The sequence below is a fragment of the Fringilla coelebs genome, assembly GCF_963513975.1.
Source record: "Fringilla coelebs genome assembly, chromosome: 28".
Taxonomy (NCBI): Eukaryota; Metazoa; Chordata; class Aves; order Passeriformes; family Fringillidae; genus Fringilla; species Fringilla coelebs.
Window position 1 is genome coordinate 2792682 of NC_140054.1, and position 21332 is coordinate 2814013.

At 44.3% G+C, this 21332-nt stretch overlaps 2 protein-coding genes across 5 annotated transcripts in view; both read right to left on the reverse strand.

The window, feature by feature from the left end:
- KDM1A (lysine demethylase 1A) overlaps positions 1-9209 on the reverse strand; it is a 42038-nt gene extending 32829 nt beyond the window's left edge. For 3 of the 4 annotated variants that reach the window (XR_014616803.1, XM_084222823.1, XM_084222821.1), the window contains exons 1-3: positions 8890-9209; positions 6120-6285; positions 1371-1430 (exon numbers count right to left, since the gene is read on the reverse strand). Coding sequence is in view for 3 of the 4 variants with exons in the window: in XM_084222823.1 (XP_084078949.1) it covers positions 1371-1430; positions 6120-6285; positions 8890-9174 (511 nt within the window). In the remaining variant the exon portion in view is untranslated. The remainder of the gene's footprint in view (positions 1-1370; positions 1431-6119; positions 6286-8889) is intronic. The other variant, XM_084222822.1, reaches the window with a different exon arrangement.
- Positions 9210-10549: 1340 nt separating this feature from the next.
- ZMPSTE24 (zinc metallopeptidase STE24) lies at positions 10550-21014 on the reverse strand. Its single transcript, XM_084222488.1, has 10 exons — positions 20892-21014; positions 19552-19698; positions 18927-19013; positions 18218-18334; positions 17768-17920; positions 15716-15857; positions 14864-15024; positions 13385-13489; positions 12548-12691; positions 10550-12241 (listed from the first exon to the last, which is right to left on the reverse strand). The coding sequence occupies exons 1-10, from the start codon at positions 21006-21008 to the stop codon at positions 12017-12019; spliced, it is 1398 nt and encodes a 465-aa protein (XP_084078614.1). The 5' UTR covers positions 21009-21014; the 3' UTR covers positions 10550-12016.
- Between the last annotated feature and the right edge of the window lie 318 nt (positions 21015-21332).

Genomic DNA, 21332 nt, shown 5'->3' on the forward strand with positions numbered 1-21332 from the left:
TTCATACAGGAATTTAGAAAAAGCATAGCTATTAATAGCAAAGATAGCATTTTTATTTGGTCAACCACTGGAAGATCTTCTAAGAACTACATGTCTTTGAACTTACTTCTGCAACTACACAGCTCAAATCTAAATGGATTTCAGGCTGACTGAATCCCATTTCACACCCTTACTGCTTGTATTTCATGAAAGCTACACATTACAGGGATTACCAGTTCAAAACTACATGTTTCTCCTTGGAAAGGTTCTGCCTAGAATGGATTATCAGCTCCTCTTCACACACACTTGCACACACACTCTTGCTCATTTCCTGACACTCAGAACTAGGAACTAATTGGGTGAAGTTTTGAGTATATCCTTGCCCACAGAAGAAATCCTGAGGGATGCTGTCCATTTAAAGACTTACTAAAACATCTGCAGATGAACACAATGAATGAAAGGCTGTTGAATTGGACAGTTGTTAGAGCATACTCTCAGTATATAATACAAAATATGCAGAATTTCCAATCAGCCAATGCCTACCTAAAAATGAAATAGGCAAGGCATCCTTAAGCCTCATGAGCCATAGCAGCCAGCAGCTCCATGCAAGAGGTAACATCCATGACAGTATGTGGCTCCCTTACAACAGCAAAGGATGCACTCTTAGATGAGTATCTTGAGTATCTATTTGCTTCAAAAAGAGCAACTTGGAGGTACAGAATAGGTTCTGGAGCCTTTGACTCTTGTCTAAAATCCTGAAGTGAGAGCAAAAGCAGCAGAGTTGGAGGAAGATTTTAAGTAGCACTCCAAGTACTTAGGAGTAAAGACACCAATCCTGTGAAGGAAGCAGTGAGTGAGTACTGCCAGCAGCAGCACCAAGGCCAAATGGCAAATGCAATGCACAATCCAGTCCAGCAGACTCTGAATCTGCCCAGCAGACAATCTCCTGGGCTAAGTGCTGGCACACAGGTCAAACACAAACCCTTTCAAAAGACAAAAAGAAAGGAGCAAAAAGGTACTCTGTGCTATGTTTCTTCAGCAGATTAGAAAAAAGGGTACACTGTTCTAAAGCTCTCTGTGTCAATCTAGGTGGCAGAACCTGGCTAGGCAAGAACCAGCTTTCTTTTTAGACTCCTCTGAACATGGAGAGGAGTGGAGGGATGAGAGATCGGCCTGAGGCATTTCAGCACAGGTTAGCTAGCGCCCTTCTCCACAGTTGTAACAGACCTCAACTGAAATCTGAACACCCCACACTTTTTAAACAGGTGGGAACACAACTCCTGCACCTCCTGCTAGATTGGGGACAACCACACCCATGCGCACTTGCAAGCATCAATCCCTAACTTGGCGGCTCTTGCTACTCAGTGGCAAGCATCAAACGCCACCCTCACCTGATGCTTGGCCGTCTCCATACCCTCCAGAACTGTCGTCTTGAAGTCCTCCTGCTTGCCCTGTGGAAGGAAAGAGGAGAACTCAGGGACCTTACTCCATAAATTAAACCATACTGGACATAAAGGCCCGGCAGTTGGCGTTTTAGGTATTAAATTTCACCAACTAACTAAACCCGCTTTCTGAGAATCCCATTTTCTGCAACCTAGGTTCAGGGCACCAAAAAATTGTGTTCTGAAGTGTTATCCAGGTTACTGGAACGCTTTACATCAGATTTTATGGGAAATAAAGAAGTACACCATATGTAGCATTCCTGGTGGCTAAATACTTATGATCTGGCAGATGGATACCATCAGATTCTATGGATCTCAAACCCTAAGAATTTGATAATCTTGCCTTTGGTGCTCCCAAGTCTCCCCATATCCCAAGGAGATAGTTTAAAGCATTTTGAAAAGCCTCTTATGTTCAGGAGACCCTATTTTTTCCCCCATAAACCCTTCCTTTAAGCTTGATGCTAGAACAATTCTTGAAAGGCTCAAGACCACTTATTTGGCTTCACCCTTGATACACCATCAGTGTTCTAACACACTGAGATTGTCATTGAAGCCAAATACACATCATACCATTGATCAGTGATGTGATCAATACCCAGCCACTGAAAGACATCAGTCTTTCAACATTCCCAGCAGTGGAAACATGAGGAAAAGGCTAAGCACACACATCTGAAAGATCTGAAGAAGTGTCAGAATTACCTTGGCCTGCATTAAGTCCTAAACAGGACTGCAACACAAGCAGGAACAGAGCATGTTGAGAAGAGAGATGAGTACAGCTGCAGTGTCTGCAGGAACAAAGCCATTACACACCTCACACACTGCTCACTTCACTGGCTCTGAGGGGAGCTCAGGAGCAATATTCTTCTAGCACCAGGAGAGTCCCATCACCTGCAGAGCCCAGGAAGCCATGGCACACTCCAGAGATGGCCCAGTGCTGTTCAGCTGGCTCCTGCTGGACCAAGGCTCCTTCAAACCACACACTTCAACAGGCATCAAGTCCAAACCAACATGCACTGAAACACACTGCAATGGTCACTGGAATGGAACAGCTGCTTCCTAGAGCACAACTGCTCAGGTGATATCTCCAAACAGATAAGAGCAAGGTCTAACCTGAGGTTAAACACATAATTGTGAGCACTCTTTAAAGTCTGGGTGGACAATTTTGCCAGAATGCAATTTAAGGCTCTTTGGGGACATACTAACTGAGAAGAATTTCATCTGAATTAGAGATTTAACCCCTAAAGCAAGATGCAGAAAGTTAAACAAATGTTTCCATACTGTGCTAAACTGGATTAAACTAGAATGGCACAACATTAAACATCTACAAGTAAAACAAAGTAGGAACTGAAACAAGACAGACATTTTCCCTCAGTACAGCAGAGGAGCCATAGTTAGAACTTGTATAAAATCAGTCTGCCAGCAGGGAAATGAAAAACCTCACCGAGAGACTGTGACAAATAATTGTATTTTGAAAGGCCTCACAATACCCAAGTTATGATTCTGTGAATACAGAATTACATTCTGCAACAGCAGGGTGTAATTCTTTACTTGATTACATTGCAAGTACTTTTATTTTGCAGAGAATATTTCAAGACTTGCTTCCATTCTGGGAGAGACTAACACAACTGAAATATGATTATTTACAGTCAAGCATAGGCCATTAATTTGCAATAATAGTTTCACCTGTGCCTTCCATAAGTTAAGAAATCAAACAGACTCTGACTTCAGTCTCTGGCACTCCTAATCCCTGAATTAACACTGATAATGAGCAGAGGGGAAAAAATTGTTCTCAGTTTACTTCAGAAAGAGAATCTTCCTCTTCTCATCACTATTACAGATTGCTTGGACACAATTCTAAACTCAGTCTGAGCAGAGAAGTGTGGAAACAAGGCCTGCTATGAAGATTGCCTCTCCTTCCCTGGAAGAAAGGTTCTAGTTGAAAAGGAACCAACAGCAAGCCAACCACTGATCCCTGCTAACATCAAACTATCACAGCTCAACAGAACCTGGGCCAGAGCAGAGTCTGCTGCAAGCCCCAAGGCAACACAATAACAGACCATGAGCTGAAGAGCAATGAGGAAGAAGGTCCAGAAGGGAATCTACTTCATATCATCATTATCCACTGTCTCAAAATTAGGAATAGCTGCACATGAGTATCACAGAGTACTGAATTTATTTAGGAAAACAGACAAGTCAGATAAAATAAAGAGACAAAGCACCACTAAGTTTGACCATTCCTTTGATCTTAATTTTGATCATATTCAGTTCCCTGGAAAACAGCACCTAAAAATACCACAAAGTAAGAATACTGACAACACTAGAAGGCCAGGAGCTAGTAAAGAAAATCATCTGTAGTTCTAAAAATGAAAATCCAATTTAGTGAGAAAAAAAAAAAAGAAAAAACAAAAGAAGTGATCTCCTTGATTCTAAAAGGGATACTGGCAAACAAGAACACAAATGTCATCAGTCAGCACTGAAAGAGAGTTTGGAAGCTTTTTGCTATTAGACAATATTCCTCAAGTAAAAAGAGAAGAGATACTCTAAGAAAATTCTCTTTACCATGAAATACTGTCACACCTGTTAAAACTGCTCTGCAATAGAATGCAGTATAGCTTGTAAATCCACCCTGTAACAGCCAGCACACCTGGAATTCCCCACAGCTGAACACATGAATGGAACCTACTCAAGGAAAACCAGCACTGTGCTGTCACCTGCAGTGTGACACTTACCAATCCCCTTCACTGTAAGCTGTCTGTGGGGACAGGCTAAGGAAATACCAGACACTGGCACCTGGACATTTTTAAGTTGCACAATCAGGCTTTTCAGCTCAAAAGCTGTAATCTGACAACTTTATTCTTTTACTTCATTACCTGCATTTTTACAGGCTTTAAACACAGAAATTAATGTTTTAAGGTCAATGAGAATAAATTAACAGTAATACCCAGGCTAACTAAAATTTTCAGTATGCAATCCTCCACTAGTATTACTGTCCAATTCAGTATTTCTTATTGAACACTTCAATTTTTCCTTCAAAGTTACAGAGAGAAAACCTCAATTATCAACACTGCTTTTATATACAGCAGACTCCACGCTGCCTTCTCCTTCTAAAGGGGGGCTGAATTAGAAGTTTCAATGCACTTTTAACAGCCAGCATAAGATGACCTGATGTTCTTGACACCTACATTAATAAAGACAAAAATAGAGAGATCCAGAAACATATACAGTCTCAGAAACCTTTAAAATTACAGTAAGACTAGCTGTGGAATGACAGCTTGAAACCTGTCTTCTTTCAACTTTATTGCTTCATGCATATTCACAGAATTTCTGGGAATAGAAAAATGATATGATGACCTGAAATCTACTCATTTTTAGGCAGCTAGATACAGCCTGTTTGAAAATTGATTGTACTTAGATGGTTAAATACAGTGCTTGCAAAATAACTGTCCAGCAGGCTGCTGTGTGTATAGAACAGCATGACTCATCACTGCTCATCTTCCATGCTTCTTCCTTCATGGGACAAAACCTGTTCCCCTGTACCTCACTGATTATGCCTCAAATTGATTTCAATAATTATCCTCAGAGGCACAAAATGGAATCTGAGAGAAATAATATTTGCTTAATTACACCTATTAAAATTCCATTTTTGCTACATCAGCTACAACTGGGGTGGCAGGATTTTTATCCCTGCAAGTATTTCAGTCAAGCATAGGAACTACAGTACTCCTGTAAAGGCAGGAGCCAACAGCTGCAATAAGGAGAGGTTACAATGGCAAATTATAAGAGATAAAACACACCCACAGCTTTTAATATTTTTCCTGTGACTAAAGGTAGGTATCCCCAAGCTAACATCAGTCCTATGTTCTCAAACCTGCCAGGCAGAAAGAAAATTAAGGTAACTGAAAACCAAGAGTGACTCACATCAGTGATGAACCTGCAAAGATTCAACTGCTAGATTTCAGCTCTTGTCTAACACCAAACACTATACATGTTATCTCATGAAATCTCTGACTCTGAACTTTGCAAAAGCATCACCTTCTAGCAGCTGAGTGATACCAACAGACCTCAGCCATGGTGGCAGCTGTAAACACAATGGAGGTAAAGAACAGGGAACTGCTACTACCACAAATTTCAAAAGCTGCCTCCTGAACAAGACTGACCAAAAAATATCTCAATTTAAAGTGAAGCTCTCTCTAAGCTAATGAGGAAAGCACTGAATACTGATATTTAATACTGAAATTTAAGCAAACAGTATCCAACCAGAGTTTAAGATTAGAGTCATAGTTTAAAGCCACAGGAATCACAGAAGTTTAAATCTGTTCTTCTGCATAACAACCCCCCCATAAACCCAAGGTCTTTTCTGAGGAATAAATGAATGTTCATACCCAAGCAGGTGTGGCAGCAGAGAGCCAGAGAGGCTATTCTGGTCAATAAGTTCCAAAGACAAGTCTATAAGGATCATGAGAATCTAGCACAAGAGGTTTGGCTTCATTTGGAATGCATATTCCTATCCTTATCAGGCTGTTCTGCATTTCTCACCTCCTTCCATATATGGGGCCAGCAAATAAAACACTGTAGAACAATTATTCAAAACCAGATTGAAACCAGACATGGGATTCATGATGCCACACCCAGCCCTACCTAATTTCTGCTAACAAATCAGGTAAATAGTTTCAGAGGAGAAGGTCTCTCTCTACTCACCAGACGGCTCCTCTGGCTCACTTTCATTCTCTTCTTCTGCAGGAGCAGGTGGAGGTGGTGGGGGTAGTTTCTTCTCTTTCTCAGCTTTAGCATTTCTCTCTTCTTCAGAGTAATACTCATCTTCTGACAGGTTTGCAAGACTCTCATCCATCTCTCTATACTCGACCTGTGAAAAGCACAACAGAGCATAAACACACTGAAGATGCCTGTAAATCAGGCTGCTAACATCAATGCTGCAAGTAACAAAATTGCTAACAGTTTAAAGAAAAGGCTTGAGTTACCTTAAGCAGACTCTTATTGCAGATACCATGTTATAAAATGCAACAAAACTTAACAAGTTCCTAATGTTTTTGCCTCCACCTAAAAAAAAAAATCTTCAGCATTTTGTAGTAGGAGCTTTCATCAAGCCCAGTTTATGTGTGCTATATTATCATTTAACCTCCTCTCTGGTTTTCTTCCCTTCCTTCACATCCTTGCCAAGGGATGAAAAGCAGCCTGTGTGTGTCCACTCCACGTGTTCAAACTTGAATTTCATCTGCTAAGCACAGATGACCAGAAGCACACCATGATTTCCTGCAGAAATCCCACTGTGCCCTGTATGGTCTCCTGCTCACTGGGAATCCTGTCCTGGTACAGGGGCTCACAGCTGCCTCCTCTCCAGAATGGTCACACCAGTGGCTCAACACAAGAAACATCTCTTCCCCTCACCTCCAATCTTTATTGCCATATATGTCTTGTTCTGTTACTACTCCCCAGTAAAAATAAATAAAATTACTGGCCAAAAAGACTCACTTGAACCTGAAGGAACCCCAAGAACTAGCCTGGGAGGGCTGCATCTCATACTGCTTAGCCAACCAAGCTTTAATCCAAAGTAAGAAAGATCTGTATACTGCTAGTGAATTTCCCTGCTGGCTGGAAAGGAAAAAAAACACTTCTCAATATGCTGCCATGGGAAAAATAAAAAGAAAGCAGCTAGTGAACCTCCAACTTCGAACAGGTCAGCTTCCACCGGGAAATGACAAAAAAACAACTCTGGATTTCTCACCAAAAGAAAATATCTTTCATAGTCCAAGTTCAGCCACTAAAAAAGATCAATAATGGGCACAATTCAAAGCAGTTTTGGGAAGCCTGTGTACAGGAAACCCTGGATTATTAAAAATACAAATATAATCCATTATCTGCTATCTTTTAAATATTTACATTCCACAATGTCCAGCATACTCAGTTTTTCACACTGTTGCACCTCCAGGCCCTCCTGTGAACTCCCACTCTGAAGAATTAACAGTGACCACTCAGCACATCTGTCCATCACCAGGGGTAATGAACCCACACACAGCTACTCCTGTCCAAAGGCCCTTTGAAGTCTCCCATTTCCTTTGAGCTTCCACAACTTTTGAAGAATAATCAAGTTCAGTACAAAACCCTAAGCTCTTCTCTAGATTTATTTTTAACCTAGATACCCTCCCCAACTACAAACACTCAGGGGAAGGTGACCTCATGCCGGCCAAGGTTTCAAGGGGACAGATGGTGCCACAAGAGACAAACACCCTTTGCAGATGGGCACTGTCAGGGCAAAGAACACCAGCAACACACAACCCACACAGAGCACTAATTCCTACTAGTTACCAGAGCACTCTAAAGAAGGGATGCTGCCTCTGAAGATCACAGAATGGTTTGGACTGGAAGAGATATTCAAACCCATCTCATTCCACCCACCCATGGGCAGGAACACCTTTCACCAGACCAGGGTGCTCCAAGCCCTGTCCAACATTTCCTTGAACACTTCCAGGGATGAGGCAGCCACAGCTCCTCTGAGCAACTTGGTCAGAGCCTCAACACCCTCGCTGTAAAAAATGCCTTCTTTATGTCCAGTCTACACCCATCTTAATTTTGATTTAAAAGATGCACCAGACTGACCAACCCAACAGCTGCTATGTGTCAAGGACCAGTTCAGTCATCACAACACACAATGGCTCTGAACAGCCACAGGACAAAACAGTTCCAAAAAGTCATTTCAGCTTCCATGTCAAACACTCTGACCCTGGGAACATTCAAGATCTTTACTATGTTTCACCAAAAAAAAAGGGAAACGTTCTTATATATTCAGAACAACAGATGAGAACTACATACTACAGGCCCAAACTACTAACCTTTCACAGCTGTTAGATTTCATTACTAAATCCCACCCTTACACAGCCTTGACTCAGCTCTCCAACACCAGTGAGGAACAGTGGACTGAGCACATTCATCACCTTCACAACCCTGCAAAAGCAGCATCATCCCGTGCACATGAGCCTGGAGAGGCTGCATCCATATACCACAGTAACAGAAGAATTTGCTGATAAAACGTAAGCTCCCGAGAGACCCAATGCACTGCCATGGATTTAGGGTGTTTTTATTGCTCGGTATCCGCTCAGAAACCGCAGCAAGTTCCTAAACAACTGCAGAACGCTCTCCTTTATGGCAGAGCACGAGCCCTGCCAAGAACCCACGAAAATGAGCTACAACAGGGGATCCTAATCTCAAGCCAGTGCGGCTTCCTGCGCGCTTATCCTTCGCACTGACGACACCGGAGCCCTCGGTCCCGGGCATGGCCCCCGCCCCCTTCGGCAGGGCCGGGTCCCGTGCTGAGCCCCCCGGCAGGGCCGGGCCCGGGACGCCCCGAGGAAGGGCCGGCCGAGCGGGGCCGGGCCCGGGACGCCCCTGCCGGCCCAAGCGCGTCGCGCACGAGGCGCCGGCGGGGCCCTTAACCGGGCCGCCCCACACCTACTTTGGCTCGCTTGCGGCGGCTGGTCCTGCGGCCCTCGGGGGTCTCGGCGATGCCGGTGGTTTCGGCGCCGGGCGCGGGAGCGGCACCGACGGCCGAGGGCTCGGACACACCGCCCGGCGGCGAGGCCCGCGGCGGCTCCTTCTTGCGGGGCGTGCGCTCCGAAGCCCCGCCGCTATCCGAAGAGGAGCCCAGGGCCCCGGCGGCGGCGGGCGGGGGCACCGGCGCCTCCGGCCCGGCCTCGCCGCCCGCCGCCGCCTCCGCGCCCTTCTTGCCGCCCGCCAGCATCGCCCCCGCCGCACAAAGGAGCCGCGCGGGGCTGCGGCCCCAGCCCCACGTCACATCCGGGCCGCCGCGCGCGCGCGCCGGGGCGGCCCCGCCGGCAGCAGGGGGCGCTGCTGCCCCGCGGGCGGGTCCTGCGCCACAGCGCCCCCTGCTGCTCGCGGGGCGGCATGGCAGCCGCGCCCGGCCGCGGAGCATGAACGGGCACGGGGCGGGCATTGAACGAGCACGGGACTGGCATTGAACGGGCACGGGGCGGGCACTGAACGGGCACGGGGCGGGCATTGAACGGGCACGGGGCGGGCACTGAACGGGCACGGGGCGGGCACTGAACGGGCACGGGGCTGGCATTGAACGGGCACGGGGCGGGCACTGAGCGGGCACGGGGCGGGCATTGAACGGGCACGGGGCGGGCATTGAACGGGCACGGGGCGGGCACGGGGCGGGCATTGAACGGGCACGGGACTGGCACTGAACGGGCACGGGGCGGGCATTGAACGGGCACGGGACTGGCACATCACTCCAAGGAGCCTGAACGGGCACAGGGCTGGCACTGATCAGGCACAGCGCTGGCTCATCGCTCCCGGGGGAGCCTGAGTGGGCACAGGGCTGGCACTGAGCGGGCACGGGGCGGGCACTGAACGGGCACGGGGCGGGCACTGAACGGGCACGGGACTGGCACTGAACGGGCACAGGGTGGGCACAGGGCTGGCACTGAACGGGCACAGCAGGACGGAGCCCTGTGGCCGTACCAGTCCTGTGTGAACAAACGGAGGGCCTTGAAACGCTTTGAACGACAGAGGTTTGTGCCTATTTCATCCCAGAATGGTTTGGATTGGAAGGAACCTTAAAGATCACCTTAAAGCATGGGCAAGGACACCTTCCACTCCACCAGGCGGCTCCAAGCCCTGTCCAACCTGGACACTTTCAGGGACAGTGTGCCACTTGTCCCTCAGTAAACAATTTCTTTGTAATATCTGATCTAAATCTACCTTCCTTCAGCTTAAAGCCATCCCTCCCTGTCCTGTCCGGTCACTCAGCTCCCTTGCAGCCCCTTTATGTCCTGGAAGGGGCTCTAAGGTCTCCCTGGAGCCTTCTCCAGGTGAACACCCCCAGCTCTCCCAGCCCATCTCCAGAGCAGAGGGGCTCCAACATCTCAGTTTTTGCATACAATTTTTACCTAATGGATGAGATAAATTATTTTCTCAGAGCACACTTAACACGTTCTCCATAGCTTTACACCAGCCAACAGCTCATTCAAAACTTGACACACTTATTTATTCTTCTGAATTGACAGATTCTAGTTTATGTTTTTATTTTTGAGGGCCTTTTATTAAATACAGTTCACATGACAAATATAGGCTCTCCAGGTTTGTAAAACTGTCTCCTAAATCCGTATCTATAGCTAAGCTCCATGTTTGCTGGGGTATAAACACAATTAGAATAAGGCATACAAAGGGCTTTCAGCAACATCTTGTTTCACCCAAGACATCATTGTGCCCATCATCTTATAAGGCATTTTTCCCTATGATCAGAAAAACAAATGTAAGCTACCAATAAAATATACGAGAATATTCTGACATGTGAAACAATGACAATTTGCTTCGATGACTCCTCTCTTTGGACAGAGTTGAGCAGAACTTTTTAATTTACTACAGATAGAAAATCTGATTTTTATATGGAGTTTTTATATTCACGCTGGTTAAAACATTTGTATGCACATGCAAACTTATATCTTACTTTTATTTTTACTTCAACAAAAGTAAACAAAATCCTATTTTTCATCAGAAAAGTCTGAGATAATCAATGCCATTTCCAGGTTTACCCACTTTTTTCTTCAGTAACTGATGTGGGCAAACTGTTTCCTGGGCTTTTTATATGTAGGAATTTTTATATATAAGAACAATGATGAAGAATAAGTTCAGCTACTATTTCAGCTGGATTCATATTAATGAAAAACCCTCAATGGAATGGAGGATAAGCCCCCTCAGAATCAAAGTGTGGCTTAATACACTGGCTGAGCAGCTGGGCACTTCCACATACACAAGAAATCCAGGCAAAGTACAAGAGAAATGGAGGAACTGAGATGTGGAAAAAGGGAATACAAGAGAGAATTAGCAATTTTCTCAAACCTGTGGATCCTGGTCTGATTCTATGTAACATCCTTCCATACCCCCAGCAGCCCTGGGGCAATAGGAGCAGCCTAATCCACTATAATGCTACTAAATAATAATTCTCATTTTCAAGGAAGACATGGTACATATCCTCAGCTATAATTCATCCTTCTTCCCACACTTCAGAGAAAGAAGGTTTTATTAAGTAGCATTTTTCATTCTGACAGACATTAATGCAGGAGAAAAGCCTGCAGCTGAAATCAGCTTTTTCAAACACACTGGCAAGCACAAGTATCATTATACAGGAAATCAAGTCACCCAAAGCCTCTTCACTGTGAAGAGGGTGAGCCTGGGAAGGTTCACAGAATGCTGAGAATAGAAAAAGGATCAAAAGCAATGTTCAAGGCATACACAAACTGAAGAAAAAGGTGCTTTGAAGTCTACACTTCTTTTCCTCCCTTTAAAAGTCTATACTATGATATGGAAATAAAAGTCAGTGTGGTGGGTGGGGGGGAAGGTCTTCACCCAGCACTTATTCTAAATTAAGTTCCACAGTTTTGTTTTTATTAAAAAGAAGTAATTTATAATTTAATACCTGTTTCAGGATACTCAGATGTGTGGTGCTGTTAACAGCGTGCTTAATTCGCATTATCCATTAAAAAAAAAATTAAAAAGCAGCTCTGAACTTTGCTTCTGAGATGGAAGCACTGTCTCTGGACCAGCAATCATTGCTGTCAGTCTTGCTTTGCATCTTTCAAGGCCTGAAGTCTTTCTAAAAGGGGTGGGTGGGAGTAATGCCACATTGAAAAGATCCAGTCAGAAACAGGGAATCCTAAATTATCTTTGTTTAGCTTGATCAAAGCAGAATATAAGTCCTTAGCCTTCCCAAGTTCCTTGGCAAATGCATCTGCTTGAAACTCAAATCGTCGGCTTAACACTGTCAAACAAAATGAGAGAACCTGTGGAGAGAAATGCGTTAAAATTATTTTAAAATCCAGCTATCTGCACATTCCTTCAGTGCCAGTAAATACCACCAAATTTAGCTTCCCACATCCCACACATTGCTGTGGCTGCAGACTGATCTCACTAAGCTTTATCCAAGCCACACCTGAAACTGGGAGTGCTGCCCAACATGCAGCACTAAGCCTGATTATCAAAATGAGACACCCAACACAGCCCCTAGAAATTCAAACTTCCCCTGACAAAACAGAATCATTATTTAAATAGGATGATACTTCAGAGTCTATGTCATGAAAACCAGTTACCTCATTGTAAGGTGAAAAAATGAACTGGAAAATAATCATCAAGCCTATCAGGGTAGGCTGGGTGTCATAGAAACCAAATGCAGCAAAGAGTTCTTTTTGACCAATTAGCACAGCAAACAGGAAGAAGCAAAGGAAGGAATTCATCTGGAGAAAAGAAAAAACATTCTTGATTAAGATGTCATTACATAACATCACATTATAGATTTGCACATGGATGCCACTGTAAAAAATTCCAAGTAGATTACTTTTGAACTAATACACAGAGAGGAAAAAACAGCTGGTCTTTACCTGCCTTCTGAAAATACAACAGTAGAAGAAGCACTGTCTTCTGCCAGACAGCAAGAAACAAATAATGGAGATGAAAAAGCAAGAAGAGATGAGAGGAGGGAGTACAGGATAGAACCCATCTCTTTGGAATTAAGCATAGGTTCTGAAGAGTTTAAAGCCAAACAAAATGTGTCTGTGCTGTGTTGTACTTCTGCTCCTGGAAACAATCTGTGCTTCCATCCAAGCTGTGCAGTGTCCTGTACAAACACTGTGCTTGCCTGGCTTTTCAGAGCCAAGAGGCAGGACCATGCCCTCACCAAGTTTTCTAGAGGGGGTGATTAGTTATCAGAGTGGTTTTTTGGTTTTTTAGAGTAAAACAGAAGGTGCCAGAATATTGTTTGTTATTGAAACACACAGAAGAGAAAAGAAGGATGGCTGTGATCCAGACCAACTTCCTGTCACACAGTGTATCAGGTGAATGCACACTAATAAATCTGGAAGAAGGCATTTAGTAACAGCTACAATTACAGATGCTCCAGGGAAAAAAAAAATCAGTTTAAAATAACTTACCTGGCTGATGATTATATTTTTGACAGTATGACCTAGTTTCCAGTGACCCAATTCATGACCAAGTACAGCCAGAACTTCTTCATTTTTACATCCTTGTTTCTTGTTCTGAGGGAATAACAAAGCAGAAGTATTGTCAGGTATGTCTGAACACAACCAAATTAATTTCTTACTAATTTGGTTTTTTCTTGATCACTTAAGTGTCCCTAGACCAGGCCATTCCCTTCTAATACCAGAAACACAGATATAATTTCTTGCTGAGCCTTTTTCATCAAGATACTTACAGAAATAAAACCTTTTAAGGTTAAGAAGACTTCTACTATGAGGTGGTGTTCTCTTATCTCTATGTATGCAGACGTGCTGATGCAAACCGGAAAGAACACTGGAAGATTTGCCTTCCAAACACTCCCAACCCTTCTCATCCTCTTTCTTTACTCAGGCAAAGCATGACACTGGAAACAGGTATTCAGAACTGCAGACTTTCAGAGAATTGAGAGCAAAGCCCTGTTCCTACTTTCCTTCAACACTCATCATGTAGTTTTCCTCCCAAGGCAGTACTGCTGCTTTTAAAAGGAACTGAACTCTTCAAAAAGCCCTATGACACATCTTAAAGCTATAATTAGGAAGGACATTTGCACCTTCAAAGTTCCATTAGCAAGTCAGAAGCAAACACAAAGGCTGAAGAACCTGTTGAAATGGATCACAGACTCTCACTATGACTAAATCATGTGAGCTCAACATGCCCTCCTCTCACCACCCACTTCTGCAGTATTTGCCAAACAAAACCCTGGACACACTGACATGGTGTCAAGGAGCAGAAGCTGGACTGAACAACAATCCAGACACTGGCCTAACCTTAGGCTGCACAAGGCCATTTGTTTTTCTCAGAGTAACTCCTTCAGGTTATTCACAAAATATTCTATTAGCTTTAGTCATTTCCATACTCTTCTGAGGCCACAACAGCTCTTCCAGCAGACTCATGATGTGCAGCTGCACATCAAAGGAGAGGCCAGTGCCAGACCACCATCCTGTTCTTGACCAGAGCATGGGAGGATGCACATGTGCAATCTGTCTGTCCTCCTGCACCAAAATCTCTGTATGCAGTAAAAGGCACACAAATGACACACTAAGAATTAAAAGTATTTCCTTCAAAGGGAAGCTTTGGTATGGCAGTCCCAAGAGAAGATGAGCTAAAACCCTGAACAGGTCCCTTATTCAGAGAATTATAGGGAAAATCTAGTTTTTCCATGCAGGGAACTAATGTTTTGCTAAAGTGCCTGTGGATTTTTACAGTCTCTCGTGCTATCTGCACAACTCACACAGCCCCAGAAATTCCCATTAGCAAACCAGTCATACTTTGGTGTTGAAATCATTAGGGTTTGGTTTTAGCAACTTACTCAAGACCTTTAAAATACATTAGAAAAAAAAAGGGAATATCTCACCAAGCAGTTAATATGAACAACACAAGAAAGGCAAACTCACTTTGGTTTTAGACTTTGTTTCTTCATTCTCACCATCTTCTCCTTCTGCTGGTTCTTTGTTCAAAGCAGAATAGTCTTCCAGGAGTGTGTCAAAGAGCACTATCCGTTTGTTCTTGAAGAATCCATAGAAATAAGCATTGCTGTGGGAAGAACGCTTAGAACCTGATGGGGGAAATTTAAACACCATGATCTGAATAATCCCATGCATTGAAGCCTGCACAGCATGACAGATCAGATTTTTCCAGAGGAATTCTCAAAGTCCCCAAATGAACTGTAGACAAACTCAAGTAGATCTGTTTGGAAGCTGAAGCATATTCTAAAATCTAAGCAGTGATGACTCCAATAGAGAAATGCAGCATGTAATCACTAAAAGCATTAAAACCATAAGAGCAGTTGTGAACATCTAATGTCGAAGAAGAAAGCTAATCCTATTGCAATTTCAGATTTAGACTGGAAAGAGCATTCTGAATTGACACTGCTCCAGGCAAAGAACCTGTGCCAAATTATGTAGATTTTTTTTCAAATGTGCCAGCAAAAGTGAATGGAAACAGCTATTCCCCTTGTTTCACAGTCCTAAAATTATCATCTTGACTACTTTTGTGCTTCCACTCCTGACCAAGCTGTGTATTTCCATTCCACAGACTCAGGAAAATGCTTCCAACCAGAAGATGAATTCAGGTTGTGCACTGAGCTTCAGGAAAAAGACCAGGAAAATGCTACAGACATTGGCAAGTATTGCAGTATCTGAGCAATGCAATCAACTGCCCTACTGCAGCATTCACAGTCAATGCTAAAACCCCACAAATTTAAAATTACAAGGCCTTTTTATTTAAAAAAACCAACAAAACCTCACCTTCAACAACATACACCTTAGTCAGTGGGAAGTCAATGCTCTTTGCCATTGTTTCAATTTGCTGCTTGAGCTCTCCCTCCGGAAGTGGAATGAATTTATCAAACAAAGGTGCAATATAGTCTGCATAGATTGTAACAAGCACCTGCAACACATGCAGATATTAAAAACAGGGCATGCAAACCTGTTTAGTACTAAAGGTGGAGCAAAAAGTTCAAAAAGAGGGCACAATTTCAGTAAACACTTGATAAAGCAGAGTCCTGTATGAAGTGGGATCTATGGGCAGGCTCTCTATGGGCTGCTTTGTCTGGGGGTCAGTCCACAGCTCAGCAAACTGTGCACAGACCACCTACACACCTGAGCAGAACTGGTGTGAAGAGTGCAGAAGACAAAGCCTCTGGGTGCAGGGGGCTCATCAGTGAAAGGCTGTCACTTCCACCAACCCTAGAAAGCTCTGAAGTGTTTCATACTCAGCTGAAGAGATGAAGGAACCAAGAATTAGAAAAAGAGGGATTAATTCCTGCTAGCTTGCAAAGCAGCTGTCTAAAAAGAGGCAAGAAATTTTATGTCCCCTGTTTTCTTTCTGTCTGCCAGCTGTCTCCAGGGCTAGGGCACTTGTCTGCCTGATGCCTCTGGTTCCACAATGACTAATAGCCTTGACCTAAAAACATCACTACAGCACACCTGCATCTCTTCAAACTAGCATCAGCTGCAGCCCAGCTGAGAAAGCCAGAACAATAATAATGTGATGGAAAGGAAAGCTGAACTCCCTTTCACCTCCCTTCCTCACACCCTGGATCACCACAAAGTTATTTTTATTTATTTGTTTTTAAGTTTAAATTCTAGTTAGTGAAAAAGGAACAGGACATGAGAGGCAAATGGACATCAACATTAAATTCAAAATTATCTTGATGCATTTTACTTCACTGAAAACAAATACCTGGGCTTTTAACAGTGTGTGCACTGCTGAAAAGCCCAATGAAATCAAAAATCAGAAAAACTGACTTTTGCAAAGTCACAGCAAGTGAGGGCATCAATATGAAACACCACTAAAGTAAGTTTTGTTACTGTAATTTTTAGGGGCTTAAACCTCTGCAGATATTTTGCAGAAGGTGTAGGAGGCTACTTGATAGAGCAGAAATCAGCTTTTCAGTCCAGACTACTGTTTCAGATTATATAGTATGTGGGGCCTAATTTTCAGGTTTTATCTCAGATCTTTATGTCATGCCTTGGCATCAGCAGGCATAACAGACTAGTAGGAGGATGCAACTCTACTCTGATTACAGAGTTATGGAACTGGAATTTTTCCCAAAACCAGACTCTAAAGGGTAAATCTAATACCTCTCAGGATGATTTTGCATGTCAAAGGCTGTTCAAACACATCAAGGCCTGAAACCCTATGAAATTGCAGTGAGGTGGCAACACACCAATTGTCTAAGCATGCACTTAACCCTCAGGGGTGGAGAGGGCTCAGAAGAGAAGAGTGAGCCAGGAAAGTGTTTTTTTCAATACAGAAATTTGAAGTTTTACCAAGATGTTTTATTTTCTAGCTTTTGTAGCATAAAAGATAGACCAACCCCTCTTATATCAGGTTCTAAAGTATCTGTATAACCTCAGAACAAAATTTGCGTGGGCAGCTCAACGGGAAGGCACAGGCAGAGCAAAAATAAAATACCAGTTTGTGATAGGAAAGGGAGAGAGAGGAATGTGGCTTCAGCTGCATATGTTCTGGTTCTCACCTCTACATTCAGGAGAAAGGAAAACAGTGCTGGATTTCCAGTACCTATTCTAAAGCTTTCCAAGTGCTTCTCTTTCAATTGATGAAGACACTCCAGTATTAAACAGATTAGATATATATGACATTAATGTAGACAACTAATATGACCTATTATTCCTGAACAAGTACATTGAGAGCAAGACACTCTGTTAAAGTTTGTAGACATTAAAATTCACAGGAGATTTAGATTTTTCATTTCCTTTCAGCTGTATTCAGCATGCTGAGCCATGCCAGTAAGCTGAAATCTGGAAGAAACCCAAACATCTTCTCATACTCACCAAGGAAACAACTAATGTGAAGAGCCAGGCATAGATAAAAAAGTAGTCTCCCCCTATTTTAATAATGTAAAGCAGAAGGGATGTCACTGGCAACAGAATACACTGAGTCACAACAAACTTCTTGATAGCATCCTTAAAAAAGAATCCCAGAGTCTGCAAAGAAAGGATAAATTGGATCAGTGACATCAATGTAAATATTAATATGCCACTCTGGTTAGTGAACTGACAAATGGTAAAACAGCAATGCCAGTGTCACAGGAAAATCAGAGTCAGCAAAAAAGGAACTCTCCTAGTAGCTCCTTACATTTCCATGGACTCAAGCCCAGGCAGATGAACTCTTCTCAGCAAGGCCTGACCCAAACCATGATTTTGTGTTGCACATTCATTAAAGCACCAGTCTGTGCAACCAGTCTGAACCAATCTGGTCAGTACAAGGGCTCTCTGCAATACCTGCTGATTGAAGCCATGCTTCTCTTCTATGACAAATGTATTATATAAACTCCATGGGAGACCAGTCACTGCACTGAAGAGTGTTGCAAGCAGCAGGAATACCAGTGACTGAACAATCTAAAAAACAAAACAAAACCACCTGATATTTACTGACCCATACTAACAAATATTCTGAGTGTTAAAAATGGCTTTTACATTGGTGGTTTAACTGAAACCAGTTAGAAGATGATGCTAGATAAATTCACAGAGTTAACTTGTTCATGATGACTAATTATTGCTCACTGAAATAGCTTACAAAGGATTTGGAACACAAATTTGGATATATGCCTCATCCACAGCACAAAGGTAACATAAGCAGTAGACTCAAACCCTTTTAATGTGCAGGTAGATCAACTGCAGGATTAGTAAAAAGAAAACACCCAAATAAAGAGCTCCCAAAAACCCAGCCCACCACCTCATTTGACTCAAGCAGATGCCAGACTTTGTTTTTAACACATAAGGCTGTTTTAATTAGTAAGCTAGTTTAAAAGCAAGACAATTTACTGTTACAAGTTCTCAGAATCACAGAGTCATTGTGTGCACCAGAAAAAATCTGTTATATTTACTGTATTACAGGTCAGCTAAATCTCACTTTTAACTAAATACCAATTTAAAAATAATTATTGCAGTAGGGACCAAATACTTTCACAGGAATTTAAAGCCTACTTACCTCATATTCTGGTCCAAACCCAGCACGACCAGAGATCTGACCAGACAGCTTCCATAGAAAAGGAATTCCTCCACAGAGGAGAATCATCTTAAAAACAAAACCACATACCACAGAGGCAGTATGAAACACACTGTCATCTTAGTCTTAACATTTCAGCATGATAAGAACCTTTTAAGGGTGAATAAGACAAGAAGAGAAATGAAAGCCACTTCAACTGCACCTTTTTTTTTTCTCTTTTTACCTTCTACTTACATTTGAATTAAAAATGAAAGTAGTTGCATTCCTCCAAACACAGGGAAAGCTCTAGGTCTGTATTTTAACAATTTAAAATAACTCTCATGCTGCTTAATTATTTTGCAATGGAAACTACTATAGAACATAATTAAAATGTAAGCTAACACAGTAGTTGTGCAGTATGACTCAGCACTGCAGAAAGAAATTACATGCTTTCTGAACAATTACTTCTTTTTGTGTAGCAAATACAGCCACAAACAAAACCAGAATATAAATGTCAACGTTTGCTGTATGACACCAGAATGCCAATGGTGCAGCTGCACGGGTTCACTAAGAATCAAAGCACTTAATAGTTTGAGTACATAAAAAATATCATGTGAAATGTACTTACAGTGCCCTCAACCTCTGAATAGAGGCCTGACCAAAAGCTGAAAGTACTTTTGTCCAGCTGATAGAGGCGAGATTTTTCAAATGTTTCTGAGTCCATGATCTGTCCCAGCTCCTGTGGTACATGTGTTGTTGTTCTGTACACCCGCCTCTGAAAAATTGAAGACAAAACTTAAAGTCTACACCTAATATTTTAAAGGAGATAAATAAGATTTTAAAATAACACATAAAATGACCCCATGGGCCACCACAGAAAGTTAAAAAGAAAAAAAAAACAACACACAAAGGAACAATTATTCCTAAATTCCGGTTTTCTATGAAGTTCTAAATATAAAACTGAAACATAATTATTATGTTGTAACCAGGAACTGAACTGCTGGCTTAATTTATCTATGTGTGATCACGTAAACTGATTTTTCCACAGGATGTTACTTACCACACCACAGTTAACAACTAAGCTAATTTTGAAACCAAACACCAGATCCTCCTGTGCAAACTGTGCGACTTCACCAGAACACAGAGCTACGGCGGCGTGGCTGCACAAACGAGGTGCTATTTCCTTTTCAGTAAAGAACTTGCCACTTGAAATTTTTTTAAGACTAAAAGTCTTTTCCCTCAGCCGCCTTGTTCCACTATACTTAGCCGTTCTCTAAGGAAAAGCTGCTACCCTTTGTCACTTCAAAACACATTCTCCCTTGTCCGGGGCATCAGGCAGCATGTCCCCGACCCCAGGGCTCAAACACCCCGGTGTGCGGCTGCTGCTAAACCTGCCAGGTGGGCAGGCTGGGAGTGGATATGTGGCTGTCAGGGGACAGCCAGGACCTGACCAAAGGGTCGCTCCGTGCTCTGTGTTGTATTCTGCAGTAAGAAGCGGGGCTGGGATGTGCCTTCCTGGGCGGCCATCGCTCGGAGGCTGCCAGGCATCGCCTGCTCGGGGACGTGCTGAACGACGGCCTGTGCAGCGCTTCCTTCCTCTTTCCTCCACCGGTTAAACTGTCGCTTTTTCAACTCACGCGTTTCCTCATTTTTGCTCATACCTCTCTCTCTCAGCTGTCCCGGGCAGGAGGACTGAGCTGCTGGGGGTGCCGAGCCGCCGTGACCCTACCGCCCTCACCCCACTCGCTGCTGTGAGCGTTCCCACCATCCGCTACAGCGCGCTGAGGCCGAGCCCCGGGACAGAGCCGAGCTCTCCACAGGCAGGCGACAGACCCCGCGTCCCCCGGCTCCAGCTCCGGCTCCAGCTCCGGCCCCAGCCCCGGCCCCGGACATCCTCCACGTGAGACCGGGCCGGGCCCGGCACAGCCCCGGCCCGCCAGCGACCGTTCCCGCCAGAGCCCCACCGACCTGCCGGTGCGCCAGGAAAGCCTCCCAGAGGTAGACGGCCCACGAGAAGAGCAGGACGGAGCAGAAGATGCGGCGCTCAGCCGGCAGCTCTGCCCACAGGTCGCCGGACAGCGCCATGGCCGCTCCACCCGCCACACGCTGCGGCGCCGCCTGGCGGCCGGAGGAACCGGGGGCGGGGCGGGGCGGGGCGGCCGAGGCGGGCTCCGGGCTGGGCTCCGTGAGGGCGGCCGCGGCGGGCTAGAGGTGGGCTCCGTGAGGGGCTCCATGGTGGGCTGCGGGCTGGGCTCCGCGAGGTGCGGCTGCGGCGGGCTCCGGGCTGGGCTTCGTGAGGGCTCCATGGTGGGCTCCGGGTGGGCTCTGTGAGGGGGGATCGCAGCGGGCTCCGGGCTGGGCTCCGTGAGGGCTCCATGGTGGGCTCCGGGCTGGGCTCCGTGAGGGGCT